At 38.1% G+C, this 23,902-nt stretch overlaps 1 protein-coding gene across 1 annotated transcript in view; it reads left to right on the top strand.

Moving 5' to 3' along the window:
- LOC131929946 (atrial natriuretic peptide receptor 3-like) overlaps nt 1-23,902 on the top strand; it is a 51,505-nt gene that overhangs the window by 27,305 nt on the left and 298 nt on the right. The window contains exons 2-7 of the mRNA XM_059286330.1: nt 12,235-12,371; nt 17,096-17,197; nt 19,900-20,009; nt 20,548-20,682; nt 21,558-21,776; nt 23,650-23,861. Of these exons, the coding sequence (XP_059142313.1) occupies nt 12,265-12,371; nt 17,096-17,197; nt 19,900-20,009; nt 20,548-20,682; nt 21,558-21,776; nt 23,650-23,861 (885 nt within the window). The 5' untranslated portion in view covers nt 12,235-12,264. The remainder of the gene's footprint in view (nt 1-12,234; nt 12,372-17,095; nt 17,198-19,899; nt 20,010-20,547; nt 20,683-21,557; nt 21,777-23,649; nt 23,862-23,902) is intronic.

Below are 23,902 nucleotides of genomic sequence, written 5' to 3'. Positions count from 1 at the left end.
GAGCAAAAGTGCTCCAAAAGTGGTCCACATGAATGATGGGGATTAATCCCACTTTAAAATATTGCGGCTTACATAGTAAATAATAGCCTTGGGCTTGTTCTATGCCATAATTATACAAAGTATTATTCAAAGACTATAATATAAGCCTTGATCTCGTTATTGATTTCTAATCTTTAATTAATTATAAATTACATGTTTTGCCTACACAGAGTGACGACATACTCCAGTCACGGTCCGTTCACCTACATTTACCTCGTGCATTATTTAGTGCCGTTTTATTTTCCCACTCTTATGTGTACGGAAATCGTTTTAACTTTAAATTATAGCCAGCGGCGGGCAGCGCTTATAAAATATGCTCTATTTTGATGTTTAAACTTTTTCTAATTATTTTCTTTTTACAAGCTTTTATTTAACTCACTTCCTCTGTCTGTCGTCAGTCGTCAGTCTATATAGAAACGCAGGAGTGAAAATTCGGACAGTTCTACTTGACCGACACGATTCACAGTTGAAACGTGGGTCAAGACATGAAGACAATGCAATCTGAAACTAAGTTTGACTTAATTGGATGCCTAATTAATTTTTTATTAATTAATTAAAATTTGGACCGAATTATTAGGCATTTCTAGCCAACCACACCACACGCGTCATCACGTTCAATAGCTGCGCCATCACGGTACGTTCAATAGCTGCGCCATCACGTTCAGTAGGCGCGCAATGGTTTTTAGTCATGTAACTCTATTGTAAATAAAACATGTAAAGTACTGAAAAAAAATTCATAAAAAACGTTTTAATAACAAGCTTTTATGTAATAATGCACTAAAAAGTAGAAAATAAATTATACACTATTATTTAAATTACTATAAAGAAAAGCGTGGGTCTCTTCTCAAATATTAGTAAAGGTATCCAATCGGTACTAAAGTGACCCACGCTTTTCTTTATAGTAATTTAAATAATAGTGTATAATTTATTTTCTACTTTTTAGTGCATTATTACATAAAAGCTTGTTATTAAAACGTTTTTTATGAATTTTTTTTATATTGAACTACATTTGTCGTCTAGTTATTATTTATCATAAATTCACTCATCGTTTTCATAAACTAAAACTGCATTTTTAAAACTCTAACATTTATTACATCTTACTATTTAACTATTGATTTTGTTTTGTGAAAAATTGTTTAGTTTTTACAACTTTTTAAAACGACCACCATAAAACATTTGTAACGATTTATTTAAATTACTATGTTACTGTAATAGACCATAAGACTAGATAAGTGTTGAAAATGTTACTGTAACAAGCCATAAGACTAGATACGTGTTGAAACAATCTATTACTGTAACAGACCATAAGACTAGATAAGTGTTGAAACACTATGTTACTGTAACAGGCCATAATACTAGATAAGTGTTGAAACACTATGTTACTGTAACAGGCCATAAGACTAGATACGTGTTGAAACACTATGTTACTGTAACAGGCCATAAGACTAGATAAGTGTTGAAAATGTTACTGTAACAAGCCATAAGACTAGATAAGTGTTGAAACACTCTGTTACTGTAACAGGCCATAAGACTAGATACGTGTTGAAACAATCTATTACTGTAACAGACCATAAGATAAGTGTTGAAACACTATGTTACTGTAACAGGCCATAAGACTAGATAAGTGTTGAAAATGTTACTGTAACAGGCCATAAGACTAGATAAGTGTTGAAACACTCTGTTACTGTAACAGGCCATAAGACTAGATACGTGTTGAAACAATCTATTACTGTAACAGACCATAAGACTAGATAAGTATTGAAATTGTTACTCTAACAGGCCATAAGACTAGATAAGTGTTGAAAATGTTACTGTAACAGACCATAAGACTAGATAAGTGTTGAAACACTATGTTACTGTAACAGGCCATAATACTAGATAAGTGTTGAAAATGTTACTGTAACAAGCCATAAGACTAGATACGTGTTGAAACAATCTATTACTGTAACAGACCATAAGACTAGATAAGTGTTGAAACACTATGTTACTGTAACAGGCCATAAGACTAGATACGTGTTGAAACACTCTGTTACTGTAACAGACCATAAGACTAGATAAGTGTTGAAACTGTTACTGTAACAGGCCATAAGACTAGATAAGTGTTGAAACACTATGTTACTGTAACAGGCCATAAGACTAGATAAGTGTTGAAAATGTTACTGTAACAGGCCATAAGACTAGATAAGTGTTGAAACACTCTGTTACTGTAACAGGCCATAAGACTAGATACGTGTTGAAACAATCTATTACTGTAACAGACCATAAGACTAGATAAGTATTGAAATTGTTACTCTAACAGGCCATAAGACTAGATAAGTGTTGAAAATGTTACTGTAACAGACCATAAGACTAGATAAGTGTTGAAACACTATGTTACTGTAACAGGCCATAATACTAGATAAGTGTTGAAAATGTTACTGTAACAAGCCATAAACTAGATAAGTGTTGAAAATGTTACTGTAACAAGCCATAAGACTAGATACGTGTTGAAACAATCTATTACTGTAACAGACCATAAGACTAGATAAGTGTTGAAACACTATGTTACTGTAACAGGCCATAAGACTAGATACGTGTTGAAACACTCTGTTACTGTAACAGACCATAAGACTAGATAAGTGTTGAAACTGTTACTGTAACAAGCCATAAGACTAGATAAGTGTTGAAACTGTTACTGTAACAGGCCATAAGACTAGATTAGTGTTGAACAACAGGCCATTAGACTAGATAAGTGTTGAAAATGTTACTGTAACAGACCATAAGACTAGATAAGTGTTGAAACTGTTACTCTAACAGGCCATAAGACTAGATTAGTGTTGAACAACAGGCCATTAGACTAGATAAGTGTTGAAAATGTTACTGTAACAGACCATAAGACTAGATAAGTGTTGAAACTGTTACTCTAACAGGCCATAAGACTAGATTAGTGTTGAACAACAGGCCATTAGACTAGATAAGTGTTGAAAATGTTACTGTAACAGACCATAAGACTAGATAAGTGTTGAAACTGTTACTCTAACAGGCCATAAGACTAGATTAGTGTTGAACAACAGGCCATTAGACTAGATAAGTGTTGAAAATGTTACTGTAACAGACCATAAGACTAGATAAGTGTTGAAACTGTTACTCTAACAGGCCATAAGACTAGATTAGTGTTGAACAACAGGCCATTAGACTAGATAAGTGTTGAAAATGTTACTGTAACAGACCATAAGACTAGATAAGTGTTGAAACTGTTACTGTAACAGGCCATTAGACTAGATTAGTGTTGAACAACAGGCCATTAGACTAGATAAGTGTTGAAAATGTTACTGTAACAGACCATAAGACTAGATAAGTGTTGAAACTGTTACTGTAACAGGCCATAAGACTAGATAAGTGTTGAAAATGTTACTGTAACAGACCATAAGACTAGATAAGTGTTGAAACTGTTACTGTAACAAGCCATAAGACTAGATAAGTGTTGAAACTGTTACTGTAACAAGCCATAAGACTAGATAAGTGTCGAAACACTATGTTACTGTAACAGGCCATAAGACTAGATAAGTGTTGAAACACTATGTTACTGTAACAGGCCATAAGACTAGATAAGTGTTGAAACACTCTATTACTGTACAGAACGCCGGCACTGCGTCTTTAAGCAGCCCTGAAGTGCGCACGCGCCACCTGTCCGAACCAATCAGCGGAGGCTAATGCGTCCTTTGTGTATAATTATCAGCCGCTTTACTGATCTACCCCCTCCCCTTTACAAACTCGCCACCCCACACCCCCTACCGCCTCGACTACTAAATATGTGGGGAAAACCTCACTGGAACAGAAATAGCCATCTGCTATAATTAACACAGTTCATCAGCTAATTCTCTTAGGAACTACAGACATGTGTTTGTATAAAAAGATATCTGCGAATTGCGTTTTCTGTTGATAAAAAAACAATATTCAAATCATACAATGGTAATTAATAAATTAACACGCCCCCCCCCACCCCTCACCCCTCATAGAAATGGATTATATAGAAAATATATACTTTATCCAGTGTCCGCCCTCGTCCGCCCCCCCCCCCCCCCCGAAAATTTCAACTGCCTTGCCCCCCCCCCTCCCCCCGGAGAAAAATGTCTGTAAGAAACACTGGTTATGTCTGATTGTAGGGTTGTATGACATATGTTTAAGAAAGGACATAAACAACCCACAGTATACTGCAAGGCTTCATCACACCACTTCATCACACCTCCTTGTCGTGTGTAGGGACTCAACCACACCTCTCCATCGAACTCGGTTTTGGGCGATTTCTCCAAGTTCTGTCCACGACATTCCGGCTACTTGTGCTTCACTGACAACTGATCTTATCCAAGTTTTTTCTGTCCTACCTACTATCTTTGCCACGACGAGGCTTGTTACAAGCAAAATCTTCGCTAACATTATCCTCAATGTTAAAACATTACACCCGTCTTCATCTTTCCTCTTTGTATTAGTGGATTTTTCACTTTAGTAACATCGCTAAAATAGTACATCTTGTCCTATAACTACTAGACACACAAGTATATGGTCAAAAAGACTCTCAGTGCTCTTTGGGTTATAAGATGAATGATGTCAATCCTCTAATGATGTTCTCAAGTAGTGGAGTCTGAAGCGGAGACAAGAGTGCGTGTGGTATGGAGGTGAGGAGGTGGGGGGGGGGAGGGAAAAACCCATTCCCATCTTGTCTAGACAAACGTCATATTCTTCCAAACTTTTCCGCCGTCCAGTGGAAATTGTAATACGTTGAGAATCGGTTTTATTTTTATGTGTAAAAAAAAACGTTTCTTGCAATTTGAAAATAAAAACAAAGTTTTGTTTAATAGATATTAGAAAATTCTGTGTAGAAAAGATTCTACGAAGATGCCATGAAGATAGGTAACGTACATACAACTGCCACTGATTGCATGGAACATTGTTCGGATAACTTCCACAGATGGGAATTATCACAAACCTAAACTAGCGACCTAGAGCATTAATTCAAACACCTCACGTTATGCGCATAGGAAGTAGTAACCTAGACCTATAGTCCAAACACTTCTCTTTATAGCCATTTAAATATATCACCAAAAAATGACGTAATGTAATAGTCGTTACGTTATACACACTGAAATCTATCACAAACCTGACGAAAGTATAGCTATAGTCCAAACACCTCACGTTATGCGCATTGATGCAGATCTGATGTTAAAATTTAACACTATTCGGTTCGCTCTCTTGGCGTTTATTTATAGTTAAGTGTTTACTGTGATTAGATGTGGGAATGGGGAGGGGCTACAATTCCCGATATTGTGTCGGGTACCTATTACAGCGGGACCTCACTTCGGGAATTGAACTCGTGACTTTCATTTTGGCTGTCACGCACTCTGCCACTTAAGCACTTAATTATAACCACGCCAACCATTTTTGTACTGAAACCATCTGTTTAAGTATGTTGTCATGGTATGCCTTTTTGTGCACCATATCATTAGGTCACCAACGTTTTAATTGTTTTACTGTTGTTATGTAAATACGACCACATTACCTAGAACTTAATATCAGGTTAGATTATCTAAATATAAAGACAGCTTTTTTTTTTACTTGTATAAAGATTTATGCTTAGGATAAGAGTTATCTCTTAATTGGTGAGTTGCTGTATTAATAACACAGGTGATTGGAGCCCTGTGATTTTAATATCAAACACCTTCATATTTGATAAAATTGATATTGGTTTAACATAGTGATCAAGTTTAATATTAGACTAAGTTAGAGAGGCGCTTAACTATACAAATAGCTACTTCTGCCCATCTACACAATTAATGAGCTGCATCTATCTACTTAAACTCTACTTCATCTGCCCCATGTGTCTTGGGTACAAACGGGAAAAGATGATGATCTAGCTATTTAAAGAGACGCATCTAACGCTGATAATGATTAGCTATCTAATTTTAACTCTACTTCATCTGCACCATGTGTCTTGGGCAACGATGATGATGATTATGTATCTGTTTAAAAATCCGCATCTGCCCATCTGAAGAGACGCACATTTAAAGAACTTGATCTAATCAAAGGCAGCACAGTGCTAACCAAACTAGTCCTTTATTTTCCGAGAACACTGAAACAGGTTAACTCTACCTCACCTGCCGCATGGTATCTGATCATTCGAAGAGGCGCCTACGTATACTCACACAGCTTCGTTTATTCAATCAAAGCGACACATTTGTTTAACAAAAGAGACGGATCTTTTTAAATTAAAAAAAACCGCTTCCCATGGTTCAAAGAGGCCGCTTCTGATCACACAAAGAGCCGCTCAGATACGTTTAAAAGGCCGCACGCGACACTTGCCTCGGGCGGCAGTCCGCATAAAAACGACCGGTCAAATTAAACCGTAAAAAATTTGGACTACACAATCAATCGGCGGTACATACAGAACTCGTCAGTGCAAATACTGTGCAGTCTAGCGCACACGCGAGAGTAAATATAACAGACAATGAGTTTCTGAACCAGGGCTGGTGAACTATGGAACAAATAAATCTGGTTTTCATTTTTGTAAACGTGTAATAAAGATGTAAGCGTAACAAAGGTTACAGATTTATTTTTCAATTATTTTTGAAGGTTGTTATTTTTAAAAAATACAGAAGATTTGTATTCCGTTTTTAGAATGTGAAAATATATAAAAGGAAAAGCAATAAAGCTGTTGTTCTTTCTTCTTCTAAATCGGATGTCATAAACCTTGACCTCTTCTTCTTCGTTCTTATTTTTAGTGTTGAAAGGAATTCCCTCCAACACAATTAAGAATAAGTGTCGACTGGTTATGCGCCATTGACTCCGATTTAAGCCAGCTTTTCTTTTTTGCTTCCATAGCCTTTGTCCAACCAAGAACAAACTACAAGGAAGCAATTGTTTGATTTTGGAGTTGTCTCTCCTAGAAGAGTGGCTGTCCCCAGCTAACAAGTCTCATCTGCCCGAGGGTTCGAACTCGAGACTTTTCGGTTTAGCAACCATGAGTTTAACCGACTCGACCACGCCGACCTCACACCTTGACCGATATCGCAGACTAACTGCACTATGCAAGCACTTCATACATTTTTCTCTCTCAGTTTTAAATAAACAGAATTTCATTGATTTTATAAAGGAAAAAAAAAACACTTAAAATTGAAATAGAAAAAAAAACGCAAATGGTTTAAACCTTCTCAAAATAAAAAAACAACAAACTACCCCGTGGGTTTTTCTATCCCGTGTTTTGGTGATTGAACTGGAAACCTACTGGGAAATTGGGGATCAATTTTCAGTATTGAGGCGTTCAATTTTTTAAATGGTTTAATTAACAGGACGCCCTGTAGTTGACTCAGTTGTCACAACCCGTGATTCTTTTTAAGCATACAAAAGATTTTTTTTAAACAAAAACCTTACCGAAAAAAATAACCAGTTTTTAAGTAGTTGTGTGTTAACGTTTGATGGTACATTAAACATCGAAAATGGCTAAAAAAAATGATAGGACCTAATCGATAATTAATTTTAAAAATACTTTATTTTTTACTTGTAATGGCTATGATACAGAGTTACCGGCGATGTAATATTATTTAGCACGTGTTAAAATTGTAGAGCGCTTTATTTCTAGCTTGGTAAGCCGAAGGTATTCGCATAAATATAATCGCATTAAAATAATAAAGAAAAATGGTCACAGAAAAACAATTATGAACACCAGGAATAAGCTAAATATGTAGGCTGGATTGATAAATGACGGGAAACCTTCATATACCATATCATTCGCCTTTTTTATTTTATGGGAAGCCTTTTGTGATAATTAACAGAACACATACAAAATAACAAGAAAGGCTTTGTAACACTCAATTTTATCACACAAAACACGTTTTTTCAGACATTTTTCATGCCTGTTTTTTTTTTGTTTAGCACTTTTTACTTTTTCGTATATGCGTAGTATAGAGAAAGTATTGTAAACGTGCAAAAAAAAAAATCGAGATTTTTACAAATCTCAACGTTTTACACCTCACTGATACGGAAAAACATAATTTTGCAATCTTGTCCGTATTTCTGTGTGTGTGTGTCTGTGTGTCTGTGTGTCCGTGTGTAAACACGATTACTTGAGTACCGTTGCAGCTAGGTTGATGAAATTTCATATATAAGTATTTTATCAAAATCGTAGATCCGTATCAACTTTTGAGCGAATTCCGATAACTTGAGTACTATTTCAGATAGATAAATGAAATTTGATATGTAAGTAAAAGAGCTAATTCTCTACCTTCCGTCAAATTTTGAGTAATTTCCGTTGACCGGAAGTACTTATTTACGCTATTTCCAATTTCTCAAAAAAACGCATGTAAATTTATTATGCGCTTTTTTATTTAGCGTTCACTTGGTGTGCATTTCTTTTTTCTACGAGATTATATTCTATTTTAAGAAATGTGAGTATTTAAAATGGATTAAAAATCATGTCTAGAAGTCTATATCCCGAGTTGCCATCCCCTGTAGTGTTATATTAGAATATTCGAGAAAGTTTAGGGGAGATCACTCCCGGTTTATTTCTTTTGACATTTTCACTGATACTTTTAAAATCATCATTGATTGTACATTAAATACTCACAGTAAAACTAAATACAAAACCATCTTTCCAGCATTTGCTAGGATCTTATTAGATCAATATACTTAAAAATACTTTGTACTCTCAGATATCAAGCTGTACATATGGAAAAAATTTTTAACTTCTTCTAAAAATGTGAAAGCGGAAGTGATGTCAACCTTGAAAATAGAGACAAGGCTCCGGTGTTGTCTGGCCGTAAAGCTAGATGAAGGGGAAAAAAATAATCGAACACGTTTATAAGGCGTCCTTGTATTTGCGTTGGAATAATGCGAGAGTCAAAAAGTCGTGATTTATGAATGGGAAAATACGTTTCCACATAACAAAAGGAAGGGAGAAACTTTGTTAATACATCATTGAGTAGTGCATCGAGATGAATTAAACATTAAAGTACGGCAATTATAGGTACACTGACATATATATATATATATATATATATATATATATATATATATATATATATATATATATATATATATAAATATGTATATATCTACACATTTAATTATAAATGTCAAAACAAATAAATAATTACTTTAGAATATAATGAAATTGTTTAACACTATTCTTGTTTACAAAATGTTTTTGTCTATGATCATAATTTAATATATCGTCATCATAAATGCTAAAGTATTACAGCATAATGAAAGTTTTTAAAATCAGAATTGGTATAAAAACACGCTTTTCGATATAATATATTCGGAATAATAGCCTTCATTTAACTAAATATCGGTCTTTTAGTTCAGATCATATGTTTTTAATTAACTACTGCTTATTTGTGTTGTTTAAAGATCATTTTTTAACATAGTGATAGGTATGGGTTAGATCACTGTATTGATCACACACCTTTTTACTGGTAATTGCAAAAACAATATTCATAGAGTTTTACGTTTAAAAAGCTAATTTTCTGGCGGCATGGTTCTTTGGTACATCATTACGTGTTTTTCTACATGTACTAAACAGATCAGTCGGGGTGGGTTGGGGGGGGGGGGTTTATCTTCATTCACCACTGTCCGGTCACTTTAGGTCAATTATCCAACCCAGTGTATACCTAGGTGTGACATTAAAGTCGCTCTACACAATTGTGGTGGTGAGGTGTGTGTGTGTGTGGGGGGGGGGGGGGGGAGATAACCAACTCAGAGTGAACATAGCGTCAGTTTTTAGATGACTGTTCTAAACATAAATATATATTACACAAATATACATTACACAAATATATATTACAGAAATAGATTTAAATAAGTAGCAGTGGTATTATGACAATACTTTTTTTATAGAGGGGTCCATGGGGGAGGGGGTTGTAACTGTTTCATATAATTTGTAATCGTAATCACTATCGCCCAAACTGTAAGAATACTACTACTTCATCAAGATGACGTTGTTGACCTTGTCAAAATTTCCCCACCACTACGCAGTTTGCTCATAAGTAAATTTAAATAGAGGTGCCACATCAGTTGTATTTGTTTCTGTATTGTAATTTTTAAAAAAGTCATCACACTATTCAAACTGTATATATAAAGTAATTATGTATGAAGTTTTATGTATAACATTTTCTAATTCAATTATTCGTAAGCAAATACATTATGCAGTTGCCTTAAACTTAACACCCCTCTTGCCAAGTGGTACTACCCGTAGAGGTTTTTTAAACATTGCAATGCATCGTAATGGTTATTTTTAGAATGGCAAACTGATGCAGCTGTTAATACGTGTTGTAAACGTAGACACTACTAGACTAGTACAATAATGCTTAATTGCTGCATGAAAAGAAATCATGTGATTTACATAGCTGTGCCGACCAAAAATATTTTTTAACAAATATCATTGTTTAAAACTTTGAGTTTAAAAAGTTTCCAAAAAGGCGCCACTTTGCTAAAAATGGCCAGAGGGGGAGCGGCCGCTCCCCCTGCTCCCCCCCTGCGTACGCTACTGCTTATGGCGATAGAACACGAGGGCCGGTGACGGTTTGGCAAAAAGTCTACGGAGAGGGGGTCAAAACTGACCTCGACTGACCGGCGCCTTATATGGGCTATATTACAAAAAAAAAAATTCCTCCGACGACCCCCCTTGAAATTTTGTGAGGTAGTAGGAGAACACCTTGTGGTGTCACAAAAAACTCGGCATATCTGGGAAAACTTCGTAAAGGGGTCAAAACTGACCAGTTGTATTTCCCTATATAATCTTTGTATTTTATGGGAAAAACAGAGGGTCATTTCAACGCAGACTTTAGGGTACTTAAGCTCTTTATATCTGGCTAATTTTTTGCACGCTCCTAGGTCAATGGCTTGACCTTTAGGGAAAACTGTCGGTTACACTCAAAGCCCTCGACGAGGGCTAAAAAGTGACCGCGAGTGAAATTCTCTTTATATGAGCTCTATTACGAAAAAAAAATTCCTCCGACGACCCCCCTTGAAATTTTGTGAGGTGGTAGGAGAACACCTTGGGGTGTCACAAAAAACTCGGCATATCTGGGAAAACTTTGTAAAGCGGTCAAAACTGACCAGTTGTATTTCCCTATATAATCTTTGTATTTTATGGAAAAAACAGAGGGTCATTTCAACGCAGACTTTAGGGTACTTAAGCTCAGTATATCTGGCTAATTTTTTGCATACACTACTATAAATGACTAGGCCGTATGGAAAAACTGTTGGTCAGACTCAAAGCCCTCGACGAGGGCTAAAAGATGATCTTGAGTGAAATTCTCCTTATATGAGATATATATATATATATATAAATAAATTGTCGAACGATCCCCTTAATATTATGTGACGTCGTAGACCGACCCTGGAGGCTAACAAAAAAACTTTAATCCCGTCGGAAACAGCCATTATAGTTGTTAAATATGTTCATATACCGTAATTGCTTATATAAGCATAGCAACTGTTTGTAAAAAAAAACAAAGACATACGTCATACGTTCAGTTTTCAAGGGAGGTAACGTTTTTTAAATTATTATTTTTCAAATAATTGTATACTATTTTAAACAGAAACAGAAAATGACGAAGTATAGCATTTGTTTTAGTACAAAATTAAGTTGTTAATTTAGTTACGTATCCCAATTAAATAAATAAATAAATTTCAAAAGGCAATGTAATAAAAACTATGAGATGTACTGTTCATGGAAGCTGTGTAGTTCTAATTCCATTTTACTTATACATTGCGTACTTTCCGATAATTTTTTGAGAACGGTATTTAAATGACAAACTAAAACATTTTTTTTCTAAAGTTAGCATTACTGTTTAAATTAAAGCACTCAACACCAAATCCATCGCTAAATAATTAAGTATTCAAATTCTCAAATGTTATTTAAAAACCTAAGCGAAGCTAGGCAGTATGCCTAGTATGTATATATATATATATATATATATATATATATATATATATATATATATATATATATATATATATATATATATATATATATATATATATATGATCATTCAGCCACCTCACATAATGCAAGATAAATCTTCATATCCTCGCTTTACCACACATTGCCACACTTTAACATGTGCTATCAAAACTAACACCATAATTTTAAAAAACCTCCCATTTTATTTTACGATTTTTTTTTCAACCAAAGCTTTGACCCCATCATTTTTTTTACAGCCTCCTGGTGCGCTACACTGTAAGGGAAACATGTACTCACTCCGACTGCTGTACAGTCTTATCTTCGCCTTCCCTCTCGTCTACGTCCACGCCGAGGGGGTGGCTCACGAGATTCACGTGCTGTGGCTGGCCCCTAGGTGAGTACTCACGTCAGCTCGTTCGTTTTATGGTTATTATCTGTGATCCGATTGTCTGTTATCTGTTGATGAAATAAAATTGTTGTAAGTTGAATGTGAGGGGCAATGAATTTTGTTTGTTGAAATTCAGACTACACGCATTTTCAGCATGACATTTCTTTTTGGCAGTTATGTATGTATATGTATAGGAATAGCCATATATATATATATATATATATATATATATATATATATATATATATATATATATATGTGTGTGTGTGTGTGTGTGTGTATTATCTATAGAATTTTATACATATTGTGAGACGACTTTGTCTTACTGTGGGTTGGTTTGGTTTGTGTGTATAAATGACTTTCTCTGTGTTTATGAGTGTACGTATGTTGTGTATGCGTATGTTGTGTGCACTTGTATGTGTGTTTTAAGTCAGTCTATCTTAGTGTGTATGTTTACGTACAGTATGTCAGTATATGAACAAGTTTGAGCGTGTGTATGATTCTTGTGAGTGTATGTATGATAAGTGTAAGTGTATGTGTGGTACATTTGAGTGTATGTATGATACTTATGAATGTATGTATGATACCTTTGAGTGTATGTATGATACTTGTGAGCAGATGTATAATTCTTGTGAATGTGCACAGCGTAACATGACGGCGAGAGATCTCTGTATTTAGGAAACCCTTTATTTGGCCAGTTATCGTGTTAAATATATGTAATAATAAGCATTCTACCATTCTTTTATTTCCATACGATCTTATCTTTCCTTAGCTTTAGTTCTATAATTCTTGCCGTCACTCTAGTTTAATTCTTTAAATCCCTACAATTTCTCCTTCAACATTCCATTTTGCTTCTATATTTTTCTCCGCCACACTTGTTCCATTCTCTCTCCCTTTAACCCCAATTAACAGCCTAATTGGCAAGTGCAGAAATAAAAAAAGAGAACAAAAAATCACAATTACCCTCTAACTTAATTATTTCCTTCGCCGCTGCGCTGAACGGGTTTTCCGATCTTCACTGACGAATTGTTTGTCTATTTGTTACCTCTTTTGTTCGCTTGTCTGCGCGCTTTGTACCATTAGTTTTCGAACATCTTCGGCTATTTCAAAATATTATTTGACGTATAGCTACAAACATATATATTTATAAATACAGCTATGTGTCTGTATTTTATGTATTACTACCCCATTTAACAGATTGCCATGAAACTTTGGGAGGTTTACTATCATTCAGGAAAAGTTTATGCCAGTAAAACAAAAAATAAATATCGGAGGGAAAAGTTCTAGCGGCTATCTTTGCACCAGGTGTCCGCTAATTGGGTGTCCTGCACAGAGTTCAGTGGTGCCACTTGAATCGCCTATCAAACTGCACCAGGTGCGGCCTCAGATTTATTGTAAGCCGGAGCGCCCCCATCTCCCCTAATGCTCATTGACCGATCATTAGTTCTGGAAACTACTTTTTATTTTTTTAACGTAGTAATTAATTGTAATGACCAGATTGAAAATTAACTTTATCTTGCGTTGTCACTGAAACCTTATTTATCTGATAACAAGAAAATTGTGATTTAAGAGTTTGTTGTAGAAAACAAAGCCCTCTTGATTCTGTGCAGGTGTAAGGGATACTTCCGTTTGAGTTGTTATTCATTAGTTGTTTTCAGTATAAAATTGAAAAGCACTAAGTCTCAATAGAATTTGGATGTAATAGTATGGTATTAAGACCGTTAACTTTTATTGTCTAAATATTTACTATTCAATTTAGCTACTAGTTTGTTTATTTTAAATAGATTCATTCAATAATTACACATTTTATGAAATATAAAAATTAACTAAAAATGAAATGAAATATTTAATTCTTAAATTTTACAAAGATTTAAATAATGATTTTTAACTTAAATTTTTTATAACTATATATCTTCATATCTTTACGAGTTTTGGGATCATAGTTATAGATTGTTCCCCTTGTTTGTTTTAAATAAGTTTCTAAAACAAATGAATAATAATATTCAGTCGTAAGTTTGGAAACCACTGTAACAATATGTCAATCCATTTTATTATCTATAAATATAGCAGATATATTTAGGTGTATGGACGTTACATTAAAGTGTCTGTAAATGTTTTATATATTTTAGTCTTTTAAATGTAAGCTTTGGTTACCTTTTATGTAATATGTAGGCCTATACTTTTTGCCACATCTTTGTAAATCAGTGGTTCTTAAACTTCGTTCGATCGAACCCTAGTAGTTTGGTGAGTCAGTTCCATGGGTTCGGCGGAGGTTAAGACACACACCCGCCTCATAGGATTCACGATCAGATTCTGTCAGTGCGAACGATATAAATATTAAAAAGCATTCGGTGCATGTCCATATGAAACCCATGGGGTTCGGTACCTCCAAAAGATTGAGAACCACTGCTGTAAATATTTCCACACCTCCCATACTGTTGCTTTCATTTTGGAACCGCGGACATAAAAATTGTATGAATATCAGTTCTATATTTCACTGATTGAGTGACTGATCGAGTACTTCGTGAAGTGTCGTGTATGTTTTTTCAACAAAACCAGAGTTTCATGCAGACATTTCTCGGAGGTGGAGGGGAGGCTGAGGTAATGCTCTATCCCCTTTCCCACCCCCACCCCTCCACCCCCTTCCCCAAACACATGGACAAAGGAAGAAAAAACTATTTGGTAAAGAAAATATATACTTTAACAAGTCCGCCCCACTACACGGAAATATTAAGTGCGCCCCCCCCACACACATACATAACAGAAGTTTCAAATGACCCCCCCCCCCCTCCCCATCCCGGAGATAAATGTTGGAAAGAAACACTGGCAGTTGTATAATCATCATTTTTGTCATCGTTTTAAAATGACAGGGTTTTTTGGTGGGCTTAGAGAGACGCTGGGTGGGCTTAGGTACAGCTGGGTGGGCTTACATGGGTGCTGGGTGGGTTTACAGAGGTGCTGGATGGGCTTACAGAGGTGCTGGATGGGCTTACAGAGGTGCTGGATGGGCTTACAGAGGTGCTGGGTGAGCTTACAGAGGTGCTGGGTGGGTTAGGTACAGCTGGGTGGGCTTACATGGGTGCTGGGTGAGCTTACAGAGGTGCTGGATGGGCTTACAGAGGTGCTGGGTGGGCTTACAGAGACGCTGGGTGGGGTTAGGTACAGCTGGGTGGGCTTACATGGGTGCTGGGTGAGCTTACAGAGGTGCTGGATGGGCTTACAGAGACGCTGGGTGGGCTTACAGAGACGCTGGGTGGGGTTAGGTACAGCTGGGTGGGCTTACATGGGTGCTGGGTGGGCTTACAGAGGTGCTGGGTTGGCTTACAGAGACGCTGGGTGGGTTAGGTACAGCTGGGTGGGCTTACATGGGTGCTAGGTGGGCTTACAGAGGTGCTGGGTTGGCTTACAGAGACGCTGGGTGGGTTAGGTACAGCTGGGTGGGCTTACAGAGACGCTGGGTGGGGTTAGGTACAGCTGGGTGGGCTTACAGAGGTGCTGGGTTGGCTTACAGAGACGCTGGGTGGGTTAGGTACAGCTGGGTGGGCTTACAGAGACGCTGGGTGGGGTTAGGTACAGCTGGGTGGGCTTACATGGGTGCTAGGTGGGCTTACATGGGTGCTAGGTGGGCTTACAGAGGTGCTGGGTGGGCTTACAGAGGTGCTGGGTGGGCTTACAGAGGTGCTGGGTGGGCTTACAGAGGTGCTGGGTGGGCTTACAGAGACGCTGGGTGGGCTTAGGTACAGCTGGGTGGGCTTACAGAGACGCTGGGTGGGGTTAGGTACAGCTGGGTGGGCTTACATGGGTGCTAGGTGGGCTTACATGGGTGCTAGGTGGGCTTACAGAGGTGCTGGGTGGGCTTACAGAGACGCTGGGTGGGCTTAGGTACAGCTGGGTGGGCTTACATGGGTGCTGGGTGGGCTTACAGAGACGCTGGGTGGGCTTAGGTACAGCTGTGTGGGCTTACATGGGTGCTGGGTGGGCTTACAGAGACGCTGGGTGGGCTTAGGTACAGCTGGGTGGGCTTACATGGGTGCTGGGTGGGCTTACAGAGATGCTGGGTGGGCTTAGGTACAGCTAGATGGGCTTACAGAGATGGTTGTGGGCTTACAGAGACGGTGGGTGGGCTTACAGAGTTGCTAGATGGGCTTACAGAGATGCTGGGTGGGCTGACAAATACGCTTGGTGGGCTTATAGATGTGCTGGGTGGGCTTACAGAGACGCTGAGTAGGCTTACAGAGATGGATGTGGGCTTATAGAGTTTCTGGGTTGGCTTACAGAGGTGCTGGGTGGGCCTACAAAGATGAGTGTGGGCTTACAGAGGTGCTGGGTGGACTTAAGGGGAGATGTTGAATAGGATTATGGACGTTTAAGGACTTCAGCCATACTTGGAGTCTATCAAAACTCTCAGTACGAGAGTTTTAAGTTGTGTTGTATCATAGTGAGTGAGAAGAAGCTTCCTCTCTCTCTAACTTTTTTTCACTTAATCTCTATAATTTTTCTCCCATTATCTTTCTGTAACGTTCTCTCACATTATCTCTCTGTAACTTTGTCTCTCGCAACGTTTTCTCCTTATATCACAAAGTAACTTTCTCACTATTCCTTTCTCTGTCTCATATTTTAAACCAGTCCATCGTTTATGTTTCATACTTAACTCGTCTCCAAAAACCGTTTCATATATTTTGTTTTTTTGATCACAAATTGTGAATGTTGTGTAAATGTAACTTCCACAGAGAAGATCAAGAGGACTTTACACTCGCCTCCAGTATGGGGCCATTTGCCCTAGCGGTAGAGGAGTCGCAGAATGATACGTTACTACACAACTATACAGTCAAGTCAGTGGTTTTTAAAAAACTTGAATCGAACTATTTTTGTATATAAATCTATTTTTAGCATGAATCTAACAACCTTTATTGAAGACAACTCGTTTTTCTAACACAATATTTTTACAATTAATTTAACCCATTTTTTTTTATTCAAATCTATTTTTAACACGAATCTAATCATATTTATTGTATACACTTAATTTTAAAATATGAATCTAGTTTGCTTTATCGCAAACAAATATTGTTTTAAACATAAATCAACCCATCTTTATTTAAATAAAAGTTTTAAAACACGAATCTAACCGACTTTATTTATACTCATATTTTCAAAACATAATTCTAACCAATTTTGTGTATACACATGTTTTGAAAACACGATTCTAACCGACTATATTTTACAAATATTTTCTTTAAACTAACGAACTTTTATGTATACAAATCTATTTTGTTATTTTAAAAGATCAATACATAGCTGTGTATTATTTATTGGAAGAATAAACTGTAACTATGTCAAATAGATGCCACGCTTAAAAAGCCTGTCTGTATTTCTTTATTTAATTTTGAAAACGGTTGTTAAATATGCGAACCTCCACTTCAGGATTTGTCGCTTTTTGCACCTCCAGCTATTTATAGTTAGAGCATATATAGCCCTAATAAGAGAGGTCTAAGAAATCGATTTTAGGGTTTCTTTAATGTTTTTGCTTTTTTTTCATTTGTGCGCACAAGTGCGTTGAAGTTTTTTTTTTTTTTTTTATTCTTAATGAAAATTCGTTAAATAAAAAGTTATATTAAAATATGTCAGCTAATTTTATTTTTCCGAATTGCGTTTTAGATATAAAGTAAAACGTTTTTTTTTAATCGGAGACTTATTCCTTTTATTTTAAATAGGTTTGATTCTTTATATGATTAAAAACATGATCGTACTAGTGGGGGTGGGTTACATAGGACAATCTATACTGTCAATAGTGCCTGTAATAAATAGCTCCGCATTTTATGTCAAAATCTTTTACAAGAGGGCAAATATAGAAAACATTTTTTTTAATTATTTAAAATATCCACATATAACACTTTCAAATCGATACACAATTAAGATTTGTCATTAACCTTTAACGAAAACACTTTAATAAGCAGATTTCTTCATGCAAGTAGTTAAGTCAAGCTTTAAGCTTCAGATTCTATAAGACGTAATTGACACTGAAACACGCTTATTTTATCCTAACAGTTTGAAAAAAAAAAACTACACAAGAGCTTAACCCAAATATTAATACAAATTCGTTGAGATGTATGCATGTTTATCAGAGGCGTCGCGATGCAGGGGGAGGGGTGGGGGGCTGTGGATCGCACAGGCTGACACCATTTAGGAGGGTAACAGCAAAATAAAAAAATATATAGCAGAAATATGCGTTTTGCCAGTTCTATAAATGATTAATTATATTTTAAAAGTATTGTTGGTACAAATTGACAATCCCGACAAGAGACGGAGTAAGGGGGTGGGGAGTATATATATCATATACTTTTTCGGTCCTAGGACCTTTGACCACAGGAGCTTTGACCATAGGGGGTTTGACCATAGGGGGTTTGACCACAGCGGAGCTTTGACCATAGGGGCTTTGACCATAGGGGGTTTGACCACAGCGGGGCTTTGACCATAGCGGTGCTTTGACCATAGGGGGTTTGATCATAGGGGGTTTGACCACAGGTGTTTTCTCAGCAGAGGGTCTTTGATCACAGGTGGTCTAGCAACTGGTGTTTGATCACAAGCGCTGCGTCCGGCTTTGATCATAGGTGTTTTGTCCAATGCTGTCCATATATGGTAAGGATTTATATTAAAAGATGCTAAATTATATTTTAACTTTCGACATGATGTAATAATATGTTAAATCATCATGTATTTAATACACGTCATCTAAACTACTCTATGTCAAAACCATGGACATATGGTCAAACAGATGTACTGACATATTTGCGTGCTGTAGCACATGTGTCATTTAGTTAACCATTTTATGTATTACATCTTTGACTATATTGTTGGCAAGTTTTGTATCATTTTTTATCCTTTCTATATGCTATGTATTTTCAAGTACATCTACATTATTTATTTGTGAAACTTGTTATATGTAACATTATTTGTGTTTCATTTATATTTAAAATAAATCTATGAGGCCTAGCACCAGCCTTTATGTGGAGACTAAAATATAGTTCTTGGCTTTTTTTAAATACTTGTTAATTTCTATTAACGTCCTCTCAGGAAACATGTATAAAATCGTGTTAATTGTATCACACCTATGATCAAAGTCGGACACAGCGCTTGTGATCAAACACCAGTTGATAGACCACCTGTGATCAAAGACCCTCTGCTGAGAAAACACATGTGGTCAAACCCCCTATGGTCAAACCCCCTATGATCAAACCCCCTATGGTCAAAGCACCGCTATGGTCAAAGGCCCGCTGTGGTCAAACCCCCTATGGTCAAAGCTCCTATGGTCAAAGCTCCGCTGTGGTCAAACCCCCTATGGTCAAACCCCCTATGGTCAAAGCACCTGTGGTCAAAGGTCCGCGCACCACTTTTTCCCCTTGGAAGTTGGGGGGGGGGTGTGACACCATGTGTTACCGCACCGGGTGACACCCGACCTAGCGACGCCACTGATGTTTATAATGTAACTCCAGAATTTCTCTAATGTCGAGCTCTAATTAAATTTTGCCCTATTCAGCATCACCTGGGGCGACTCGGCTTGTCAACCTAAAGCGGCCAGCGGAAACTTTGTTCGATATTTCCTGTCCACACGACCTGACGTCATCTTTGGACCGCCATGCACGAAAGGTATTCTAAGAATATACACACACACACAAATATCTCTTTGTGCGAATTCGTATAAAAATTTAAAACAATGGGTATAGGGGTATTTACGCGAAATTTTAAAGGAATGTACAAGGGAATCAGCACAAGAGGTAGCATTAGAATATGAAATAAAACTTGTAGGGAATTGGCAAGAATGGTTTTGTAAGAATATAAAAGAAAACGTTTTTTAGGGCACTTACACTATAGAAATTTTTAGAATATTCAAGAAACACTTTTTAAGGAATTTCTATGCAGGATATTCTTAGAATATACTAGAAGAGGTAAAAGGCAATGTAGGAAAGAATGTAAAACGTTTAGTGTTGAAAGAAAAAGTACAAGAATAGCAGCTAAAAAAATAAGCACTAAAATTTTCATAATATTGTACAAGAAAGTCCTTGAAGGAAAATAGCATGTTTTTTTATAAATACATATTGATGTGTTACAGTTTTAGACGCGCGCGTGTTTGTGTGTATGTATGTGTGTGTGTTCCGTTACATCAGGGTTCTCACGTCTGTTTCAGCTATGGTGCCAGTGGCCGACCTGGCTGCGTTCTTCGATATCCCCGTCTACAGCTGGGTCTCACACATGCACGAACTGGACAACAAAACAGAGAAGTCGACCTTGATGCGAGCCATAGCGCCGCTGTCATCGTTAGGTGAGTACTAGCAGAGGAGTGTGCTGTCCATTCTAGGTGAGTGATGTCCACTCCAGGTGAGTACTTCTAGAGGTGTGCAGTCCACTACAGGTGAGTACTGTCAGAGGTGTGTGTTGTCCACTTTAGGTGTGTGCTGTCTACTCCAGGTGAGTACTGTCAGAGGTGTGTGTTGTCCACTCTAGGTGAGTACTGTCAGAGGTGTGCTGTCCATTCTAGGTGAGTAATGCAAGATTAGTTACATAAATTAAAATAGGGTGTTTAATTATTTGTATTTGATAACGAACTTCAATTTTTACCATCTACAAAATCGTTCTACCTTATTTAAGGTTTATGTGATGAATTTATATTGCGTACGTTTCTTATATAACATCTCCCGTTTGTTTTATTAGTAGCGTAGTGATTGGTGTAGTAGAACTCATCATGATTAATGTATAACAATAGATTAGCTTTAATTCCCATCAGCTCATGGTTGATATTTTCTTTTAAAATTAAGTAAGCTTTGACTTAATTCTCTTTACTCCTTGTGGAGCCTAGGGCCTCAACCATAGCCTTCCATTTTGTCCGGTCCCCGGCTGTTGATTTTGCAGCCTCCCAAGACATCCCTATTGTCTTCAGTTCTTAGAGAAGACCGCCTCTAGGCTCTAGGTCTGTCTTGATAGCCTCTCTTTCGCTTTCCCCGAGGGTTCCACTCAAGCGCAATTCGTGTCACATTAGAGTGAGCCTTTTGTGTCCTACCCAGCGCCTCTTCCTCTTTCTTAATTGTACTGTCATTGTCTTCTGTCTTGTTCTTCTCCATAGGTCTATATTCGGCAAAAATTAAGAGTTTTGATAATTAATTGACTCAAGTTAATGATCATTAATCTCGTCAATGCCAGGTGATCTGCTGATCTTCTTCTGCGAGAGAATGCGGTGGTTCCACCTAAGTATGATCGCCACTGTGGGAGAACTCACGGAAGGGATGGCCAGTTTTTTCAAGCAAACTTTGGAGGCGAACGACAATTTTTACCTGACTCGTCTTCACGCAGGTGTAAAGGAAGGGGCCAACCGGACCCAGATCGAAAAGATTTATAACGTCATTAAAACTGAAAGTAGAAGTAAGTGGGTTAGTAACGGAGAAGAGGGGGGGGGGGGTGGTTAAATTCACGGGGTGTATTTTAAAACAAGTTGAAGTTGGTTGAAATTCCTAAAATCTAATCTTGTCCCATCTCTAAAGCAGATTTTATGCAACGTGCTCGTCTGAAAATATCATATGTGCTCACTCCTCACGCGAACACCTATCACACTCACACTCACACATGTGTAACCCACACAACTATCACATCAACACCCGTCACCCTCACACTCACACGTGTAACCCACACAACTATCAGATCAACACCTGTCACCCTCACACTCACACTCACACACGTGTAACCCACACAACTATCACATCAACACTTGTCACCCTCACACACGTGTAACCCACACAACTATCACATCAACACCTGTCACCCTCACACACGTGTAACCCACACAACTATCACATCAACACCTGTCACCCTCACACACGTGTAACCCACACAACTATCACATCAACACCTGTCACCCTCACACACACACGTGTAACCCACACAACTATCACATCAACACCTGTCACCCTCACACACGTGTAACCCACACAACTATCAGATCAACACCTGTCACCCTCACACACACACACGTGTAACCCACACAACTATCACATCAACACCTGTCACCCTCACACACGTGTAACCCACACAACTATCACATCAACGCCTGTCACCCTCACACACGTGTAACCCACACAACTATCAGATCAACACCTGTCACCCTCAAACACGTGTAACCCACACAACTATCACATCAACACCTGTCACCCTCACACACGTGTAACCCACACAACTATCACATCAACACCTGTCACCCTCACACACGTGTAACCCACACAACTATCACATCAACACCTGTCACCCTCACACACGTGTAACCCACACAACTATCACATCAACACCTGTCACCCTCACACACACACGTGTAACCCACACAACTATCACATCAACACCTGTCACCCTCACACACGTGTAACCCACACAACTATCAGATCAACACCTGTCACCCTCACACACACACACGTGTAACCCACACAACTATCACATCAACACCTGTCACCCTCACACACGTGTAACCCACACAACTATCACATCAACACCTGTCACCCTCACACACGTGTAACCCACACAACTATCACATCAACACCTGTCACCCTCACACACGTGTAACCCATACAACCAACCATCACACCAACGCGTGTCACCCAATATCATTGGTCGAATGGTAGAGCGTTCGACTGCCAACCCGAAAGCTTCGAGTTCGGATCCCGGGCTCAAATCCGTACGACGTCCCTAAGTCCACCTAGCTGTGGTAGATACCTGACACGTTAGGGAAAATAAAAGCGGCTGGGCATAGTGCTGACCAAACCGTCCCTTCATATGTCGAGGTCACTGAAACAGATTAACTCTGCTTCACCTGTAAGATTCAATTGCTACTTTTTTTTTAAAAAGTCATTCACACACACACACACGCTCCACACACACGTTACGCACACAGGTCCATCACTTAAATGTCACACGCACATATCACACACTCGTCCCTCACACACACGTGCCTTAAACACACGTCCCTCACAGACACGTGCCTTAAACACACGTCCCTCACAGACACGTGCCTTAAACACTCGTCCCTCACACACACGTGCCTTAAACACACGTCCCTCACAGACACGTTCCTCACAAACACGTCACACACCCACACGTCTCTCACACACACATTTCTTACACACACGTCATTCACCCACTCGTCCCTCACACTCACGTCCCTCACACACTCACGTCCCTCACACACACATCCCTCGCACACTCATTTCTTTCACATACTCCCTCACATTCCTCACTTCTTCCCTTATTCCAGTTATCATCCTGGTGGTGCCGAGGCTTGAGGTACGGAAGTACCTGATCGTGGCCGACGAGATGGGGATGACCAACGGCGAGTACCAGTTCCTCTATACAGAACGTACAGTCGCAGACAAGGAGTTCCTGGCATCGCTGACCAGCCCGTCATTCTGGCAGTGGGGGGACGGGGAGGATGACAAGGCTAGGCGTGGCTACCACAATCTTCTTTACGTGAGTGGGGGATTTAAGTATTGTGTTGGGGGGGGGAGGGG

Source organism: Physella acuta, unplaced genomic scaffold (genome assembly GCF_028476545.2).
Source record: "Physella acuta isolate Inbredline_101_S28 unplaced genomic scaffold, ASM2847654v3 ptg001698l, whole genome shotgun sequence".
NCBI classification, from domain to species: domain Eukaryota; kingdom Metazoa; phylum Mollusca; class Gastropoda; family Physidae; genus Physella; species Physella acuta.
Note: the sequence above shows the minus strand (reverse complement) of the source record. Positions and strands in the feature narration are given on the sequence as shown.